Source organism: Mastomys coucha, unplaced genomic scaffold (assembly GCF_008632895.1).
Source record: "Mastomys coucha isolate ucsf_1 unplaced genomic scaffold, UCSF_Mcou_1 pScaffold21, whole genome shotgun sequence".
In the NCBI taxonomy this organism is placed as follows: Eukaryota; Metazoa; Chordata; class Mammalia; order Rodentia; family Muridae; genus Mastomys; species Mastomys coucha.
The window spans coordinates 57,483,493-57,492,149 of record NW_022196904.1 but is presented as its reverse complement, the minus strand read 5'-3'; the positions used below and the strand labels follow the sequence as shown (position 1 = coordinate 57,492,149).

The following is an 8,657-nucleotide window of genomic DNA, read 5'->3' as shown; positions in this document are numbered from 1 at the left end:
AAGAAAGAAAGAAAGAAAGAAAGAAAGAAAGAAAGAAAGAAAGAAAGAAAATTTATTTGGGGGGAGAGCAGAGAGGCTGAGATAGCTAAGTGAATAAAGTTCATGATGCTTAGGCATGAAGTTCAAAGTTCTGATCCTTAGCATCCATAGAAAAGTCCATTATGGAATGGTAGTGCCTGTAACCCCCAGTGATAGAAGAACAGAAATAGGCTTAACGTCTGTAGGGCTTACTGACCAGCCACACTAGTCAGTTGGTAATTACACTGACTTAAAAAATAAAATGGAAAGACTGGAGAGGTAACTCAGTGACTACCAGTGCTTGTGCTCTTCCAGAAGACCTGAGTTCAGTTCCCAACACCATCACTGAGCAGCTTACAGCTGCTTGCATTTCCAACTCCAGAGGATACAATGTCCTCTTCTGGCCTCTGTGGACACCTACATCACATACACATGGCATGCACTCAAACAAGGTAGTTGGGGTGGCTGGAGAAAATGGCTTAGAGCTTAAGAGCATGCACTTCTTTTGTAGAGAGCATGAGTTGGGTTCTTGGCACTCACTTTGGGCAGTTCACAGTAACCTGTAACTTCAGATGCAAGGGTTCAGACATCCTCATCTAGCTCCTAGACACTACATTTATGTGTACATACGCCCACACAGACACACATACATGCATATAATTAAACATAAATCTTAAAGAGATGAAAATGTACAGGAGAAGATACCTGACACTGACCTCTGGCCCCCATACATGTATAAATCCATGTGTAATATGCCAAAACACACACACACTCTTTCCCCCACAGCACACAGTAAAAAAGAGCATCAGAAACTTTTCTCTGTTCTGATAATGAGCATTGTATATTAAGTTTACACAGTGCATAATTTGAAGACACATACTTGTCTCATCCTAAACACTATGATATTAATCTCTCTGATTTTCAAAGAATCTGTGGAATTTAAAATTCCATTGTATCTAGTATATCTAGGTAACCAAGACATAAGTAATTTAAAATTAACTATTTCAATACCACATGACATAAGTAATTTAAAATTAACTATTTCAATACCACATGCAATGTTTTTTTTACTGTTTGTGAAGTAGTGTATTTAATAATGGTATAAATGTTATGCCAGGATTTAAAAAAAATCTGTATTCATAAGTCTAATAAAAACTAAAAATTGGGCTGGGCATGATGGTACATGCCTTTAATCCTTATACTTGCTAGGTAGAAGCAGACTGGTCTCTATGAGTTGGAGGATAGCCTGGTCTACAAAGTGAGTTCCAGGCCAGCCAGAGCTATATTGTAAGATCCGTTTGAAAAAGAATCAACAACAAAAAAATCTTTTTAATGACAATAGTACAACAAGTTAATAAATAAATGAAAAAATTAAAGATATTTGATAAAGCAATAAGTTTATCGGCATAGGAATATTTTTGATAGGTAAAGGATAAACTATGTTATAAGAAAATGATAAAATATAAGAAACTTTATAGAAAAAGAAAATCCCAAATGAAAACAGATAAAAGACATTGCCAAGTTGTTAAAATTGGTACATTAAATACATACTGAAGAGATTATTATTTATGCCTATCATTAACAAAGATTAAAATGAGTAATTAATTATACCAGTATGAAATATGCCTTCATGATAGTTTTATAAGATAGCAAAATTCCTTATATGTTTATACAAACCTATGTATATGACATAAAAGGAAAACTGCCATGTGAGCAACAGGTTAAATATATATTATATAATTCTTTAAGGTAAAGGAAGCAGCCATACTAGAGATGTGCTTCCTATTTGAGGAATATATATTCCTCAAATAGGAAACATAATGAAGTTCCTAAATTGAAAAGTAGCCATTATCTAAGGAACACATGTACCCATATATATGTGTAAAGCTATGCTAATGTCATTCAATGGTATAAGGGAGATGGATGAATGCAATAAAGTCAACTAAGGAGCTGGAGAATAGATTGTTTTTACTCCTTACTGAGTTGAGTTTGATGTTAGTTACCCCACAGTGAGAAACAGCAAGCTCTCACTTAAACAGGTTGATCATTTGGCTTTGGCTGTTTCATGGTAGCTACTGGGGTGTTCAGGATGAGTAGAGAAGTCCAATATTGATTACAATGAGCAATGTAGCTCAGAAGTGTAGTGGTATACATAGACGGGGGAAGATACCAGGTCTGTGTCAGAAGTAAAGTCAACAGTTTGCTGATGGTGTGGAGTATTAAATATCAGTCAGCATAACTTAAAATTGGTTTTGCTTTTGTTGTTTGAATAGATGATAATTCTGAACCAGATAAAGACTAGAAAGAGTTTATTTTTTTGCTTTTAAAATCATGATACAACCACTAGTCAAAATGTGTGAGGATAAAAAAGGAAAGGAGTGCTAGTTGAAAGCCTATAGGCACTTAAACACACAAAGTCTGAAGAGGAGGTAGGTAAAGGCTGAGAGGAAGCCTTGAGTTTAGTTCATAAACATCTGGGATAGAAATATTTGAAGAGCATGGTTGATTTTGTCAACCATTGCTGTGGTGGAAAGTAAGATAACCAGTATTCATTGACTTTAATGACACAAATATGAGATTACTTATGATGGTATTATGAAGTTCAATCTTGGTGGAATTTGGGGACTGGGAGTCTTACTCTATTGGTTAAGATGAGAATATGGAGTGTGAAACGGAAGACAACTATAGACATTTCTTTCTGGTGTTTTTATTTTAAAGAAGAGAGAAAGGGTTAGGGCTGGAGTGATAAGATCGAGTTGGAAGAGATCCCAGAGTATGTTTACAAGTTTATATATAGTATTTGATCTAGTGGATCAGAATAGAATCACAACACAAAAGGGGAAAACATACAAGAATGAGTAGAAAGTTAGACATCAGTAAAGGCAGAGAAGGAAAAGTTAAGAAAAATGTGGATGAAGCAATTAAAAATTGATAGATTTGGGATAGAATGTTGGGATAGGGTTTTTGTTTTGTTTTATCCAGTGTGAAGTAGTTTTTGAAGGAAAACGAAGTAGTAGGAGACAAGAAGATAATTATAACAAATGTGAAGTTAGGAGTATTAGTCATTGTTGAATGTGAGATTTATGTATCAGTTCAGTGACACTAGATGTGTGCATGTGTACTTGCCATAATTGAGTATATATTTGGACAGTCAGTTCCTGTCTGGCACTATGTCAGGCAAGTGTGTTAATAAGAGAAGAGGAAAGGATGCATGTATGTTTGAAGAGGTGAGACCCTTTTTCTTTTATAGAAAGACCATCAACACTAAAGAGTAAAGATATGAAAAAAGATAGTTATACATCTTTAATCTGAATTCCAAATGTCTCCAAAATCTGAAACTTTTTGGTTTCTGACACAGTACCACAATGGAAAATCACATACAACTCATGTTAGAGGGTGTTGTCAAAATGTAGGTACACTAAAAATGATGAGGGAAATTACATTATATTGTATGTATGGTGTATATATATGAATGATATGTCTAGGCCGAGGTCCTATTGTACTGAAACAGCTTATTAAGTGTCTTTAGGATAACTCATTGTTAACATGCACACATTTCAGAAATACAGAAAAACTTCAAATGTGAAACATGTTTTAGTTCTGAGCTTGTAGATGAGTGTTCCTTTACCTACATTAACAAACTGGTAAGGAGACTAGAGCTGAGGGTTTGATAAGGTAAAAGAATGTCTGCAGAGCTGACACAAAAATAAAGGAGCTAGAAAAGAAGCCATCAGAGTGAACTTTGTGAAATTGAGACTTTTAGGTGCTGTGATCATTGATCGTAGCACTGAGGATGTACCACTGGGTGGTGAATATTTGGAGGAGGTTGGAGTCCAGTGTGGGAGCAGGACTTGGGGAAAGGCAGTCAGGAGGCACTTCTTGAGGAATAGTGACAGGATTATGTGTCATTTCATCCTTGCCACTGGGAGAGTCATTGGATGGTGTGATTCCATGGTAGAAGCTTTAAAATAGCTGAGAGTTTTGAAGGGAAAGAAGAGGAAAGGCTATGGAAAAGAGAAAAAAAGAAAAAAGAAACTTCTCTTCCAGGAACTTTTAGAATAAGGGATATATTGTTAAGAGCAGAACTGGGAGGTCAGGAGGGAGGGGGTCTGCTATTGGGATGTAAAGTGAATTAAAGAAATAAATTATAGAAAAAGTATATTATAAAAGCATATAAATGTATTGGCTACAGATTTTGCATCATTCCAAATCTAATGTACAAATAGTTACCCAAATGAAAAGTGAACTATATCAAGTGTGATAATAAAATGAACATTTAAATCCCCAAAACAAAACAAAAGCAAAAACCATGAAAAATGTTTTGGTCTCAGAACTGCCTCAGTTAGCAGATTTTAAATAGAGAAATAGTAAAAGAAGATGGATGGCATCAGATAATGTTTGCTGGTTTTTGACTGAATTGTAGTGGAGACAGTAAAAAGGCTTGCTAGGGAAGAGAAGTGTAAGTTTGATTAGTGCTTTTCCTTAACCGTTTAGGAACAGAAATCTAGGAGAGTTGGATTCTGATGGTACCAGTTTAGGGTGAGAAGAGCCACCAGTCAGCTACTTCCTTACCTTCTGTAGTATAGCCACAGCCAAGGACAAGGCAATGACAATACCTCTTTTTCAGAGCCCTTGGGCATACACAATAAATACAAGACTGTTGTCCTGTGGCAAAATGGAGGGGGGAGGTATGTGTGGAGCATGAAACTGGAAACATTTTACCTTTGAAATCTGGCTCAGTGTAAAGAAAGAGTCATTGAAGAGACTTTATTTCAAGTACAACCAAGCTTTTAATTAAAATTCTGTTTTTCTTTGTCTAGGTTACTTTTACAAAGCGAAAGTTTGGATTGATGAAGAAAGCCTATGAACTCAGTGTGCTCTGTGACTGTGAAATAGCACTCATCATTTTCAACAGCTCTAATAAGCTGTTTCAGTACGCTAGCACTGACATGGACAAAGTCCTTCTCAAGTACACTGAGTATAACGAGCCTCACGAAAGCCGAACGAACTCGGATATTGTTGAGGTAACTCATATTTAGTAATGTGTGAATTATAAATAATACTTAACTTAAAAAATAACATTAACTGTCATATTACTTTGTTTTTCTAAAATATAGAAGTATTTCTTAGAAGGACTCACAGTTGCTATTTGATGTCTCAGTTCCACTGTAAAACTTCCTATTTATTCAAACAGAATGAATTAAGCTCTCCTCCATACAAACCTATTGTTTAAGCGTTATAATTTTTTATTGGCGATTATTTTGCTTAAAAAACAGTACCTGTAATTTTAACATATCCTAATTATTTCACTGTAATGTATATCAGTAATAACTCACAATAACTCACAGTAATGAAAGGGAAGCAAATTTTTAACAGTATCTTGTGTGTAGAGACAGGGAATCCTGTCCTGCCTTATTTGACCACATTCTATTTAGTATCTCTCATAGGTTTGTCAAACCAATTAAGTTTAAAACAACAAGAGGTTTTCTGTTTGATTTGACTTTTTTTTTTTTTTTTAAGGCAGAGATTCACTATACAACTTAGGCTGGTCTTGAACCATCCATCCTCTTTCCTCTGCTTCATAAATATATTAATTATAGTTGAAAGCCACCTCACCCAATTTCTTTGAACATCTTCTGATGATATTTTAAGTCAACTTCACAATTACCTTTGGGTACTTTTATGATTATTCTTTACATTTAGAGGTTTTGCTTTAAATTTTGGGAATGTTTTCATTGCTTTAAAGATATTTTTAGTGACTTAGTTATCTATATAACTATTAGAAAGAAATCATGTCCATTAGGCATTTCCTTGGGGAATGTACTGAAACCATGTAAAGGTGACCCAGAAGTGAATGGATAATAATAAATACATTATGAGTTTTTTATGTTTTACATCTAACAGTTGAACTGCAGGTGAAGATACAACTATCGTCTTATGTACAGATCAAATTTGTCTTCACACATAATAATATAGTTATGAAAAACACATTTAATTTTTCCTTGAGTCTTTCTGCATTTTGGGTTCTTTTTTGGGCAATGATTTAGTTTGTTGCTGAGAGAAAAAAAAACTCCTTATATTATACTTTATGGTTATTAATGAATCGTTTGAAATGAAAAGTAAAAGCATGGCATATTTATAGCCATGACCAATTTACCCAGTTTTATTTAAGGAGTACTACTTTAAACCTCCTATGAAGTGGGTTTAAAGGTTTTGGGTTTTTTTATTATGCTTTTGTTAATCATTTTGATATGACCCTATCTTTAGGAACACTATTTAATACAGTTATGTTTATGTCATTTGACAATTCCTGTTATTTAGCACATATGTTCTACCTTGGAACTTATTTGCAATACAAATTACATTGTGCATTTTTCCTATTAGACCTCATAAGCACATTTTGTATTATAACATGGTAAAGTAGATTACCTTAGTAAGTTTTACCAGAGACTTTATATCTAAATTTACTTAAAATGGAAAACATCCCTAATATATTTGAAATGGCTTTTCATTTTCAACATGTCTATGTATTATCAAAAGCTCCACAACCTTTCACTGAGCAAAGGAGTAGAATTGTGAGCAAGTAGGTATGCTGGTTAGTTTCATTGACAAAGCAAGCACCCTCTTAACCCTAACCACTCTACTCTTTCATTGCAGCAGTTTGTTCTTGGCCTCTGGAAATTGAGGGTTCTTCGCACAACCTAAAGCTAACTTCTTTAGAGAATGTGAAGAATAAAATCTGGTTTAAGCCTCTCAGAATTTTCAGACTACCCCAGTCTTCATCTCTGTTGTGGTCAGCAGTCACAGTGTAAGAGAGTAAATCCCAAACCTTTTTAGCAGCCTTGTATGTTACAGTCTGCTTCAGTGTGTTCAGCATGAGTGAGAACTTTGTCAGGCAGTTACCCACTGGGGAGTTTTAAGTTGTTGTTAGTTTTTTTTGTTTTTTTTTTAATTTGTGTATATATGTGTGCTTGCATGAGTTCATATGCACCACATGTATCCAAGGTTATACAGTACCATGCAACTAGGTACCAAACTCAAGTCCTTATTGTAAGAGTAATAAGTAGTCTTACCATTTAAGTTGTCTCCAGCCCCTATCCATTTTGATTTTAGAGTTTATTTGTAGTGTTCCTTTTTATAAGTGAGCCAACATAGCTCTTACTAATAGTTCTCTATGTTATAATTTTATAGTATATAGGAATAACTATATTAAAATTACTGATTTTTTTTTGTAGTAGGAAAACCTTAAGGCTTTCTTTTTTGTGGACTTCATTCTGTCACCTTTTAGATAAGGTCTTATGTATTCTAGTCTGGCCTCCAACTAAATGAATAATGACTGATTCTTCCGCCCTCAATGAGAATGCTGAGATTATTTGTGTATATCCTCATACCCCATTTTTATGCTACGGGGAATCAAGCTCAGGGCTCATGCATGCTAGGTAAACAGTTAACCAACTGAGCTACAACCCTTGCTTTACTTCATTGTATATCAAAGTCTTACCAAGCTAGTCTTAGTTGTCTTTGTAAGCAAAAGGAGGCCTGCCTAACAGGCTTGGATTTTATATCCAAACAGGCCTTCTTTCACTTAAAAAGATGATGCAGTGTGTTCTAAGTAGTGTATAAATATGCTGCATTTATATTGAACATCTATAAGGATTGTTGTGGACCAAAGTTAAGTTTATACGTAACAGTAATAACAAAGAGCTTCTAATGAGCCAGACTCAAAGAACTTCACAAGTAACTCACTGGAGGAAAACTTCAAAATACAAGTAGTGTTGTTTTGTTGTTGTCGTCGTCGTCGTCATTGATTCCCTTTTATACAGTTTCCTTTCAAGCACTTGTAGTTGTGGGCAACCACTTTTAGTGTCCATTTATTCATATGTCTAAAACGTTGTTGGGGGTCTTCTGTGCTGTGAGCTCTGCAGGGAATTATTATTTTTTTTTTTTTGGGAATTATTATTTAAAAACTTGTAATTTAAACCACAAGAATACTATGGTTTTATAAACCACTGAGTTACATCTGTGATTAAAGATTTTACATAAATAAACTTCTAACAAGTTTATAATGAGGCTCTGGATTCCTTGGCTATCTCATGTGGGTGAATAAACAAACAGGTATAAACATTTGTAAATAATCTACTTTAGATGAATTCTGTTCTGTTGCATTCTTAACACGCAGGCCCTTTTGAGATTACTATGAAAAGAAGGATGGGCACACTGTGCTTTTAGCTATACCTGCATATCGCTATGCAAGACTATATGTATTAAGTTAGTGGAGTAAGGGCAGATATGCCTTCTGAGAGTAGTACACAATTAGTATTGCACAGGACGAGCATCAACTAATGTGAAAATCTGAAATGCTCCTAAGAAGTCTCTGGCACCAATTATTTTACATAAGGGTAGTTGGTATTTGAATATTTTGGTCTTATTTAACTACAGATATTAGAAACTTATAAAATATTGATTATTCTTCTGTATTTCATATGTCTATGTTTTATAACTAGTTCCTAATATTTTAATTTAAAATTAAAAGTGTTTATTAGTTAAGTTTTCTATAGATTTTTTTGACAGATTTACACATTTTAAATTCATTTGGGGATTTTTTTTTTTTGATATTTTCTTTATTTACATGTAACTTT

The 8,657-nt window shown here is 34.2% G+C and overlaps 1 protein-coding gene across 8 annotated transcripts in view; it reads left to right on the top strand.

Moving 5' to 3' along the window:
- The window catches only part of Mef2a (myocyte enhancer factor 2A), a 123,406-nt gene that overhangs the window by 62,661 nt on the left and 52,088 nt on the right, over positions 1-8,657 (top strand). For all 8 annotated transcript variants that reach the window (XM_031386944.1, XM_031386945.1, XM_031386947.1 and 5 more), the window contains one exon: positions 4,839-5,042. In XM_031386944.1, coding sequence (XP_031242804.1) covers positions 4,839-5,042 — 204 coding nt within the window. The remainder of the gene's footprint in view (positions 1-4,838; positions 5,043-8,657) is intronic.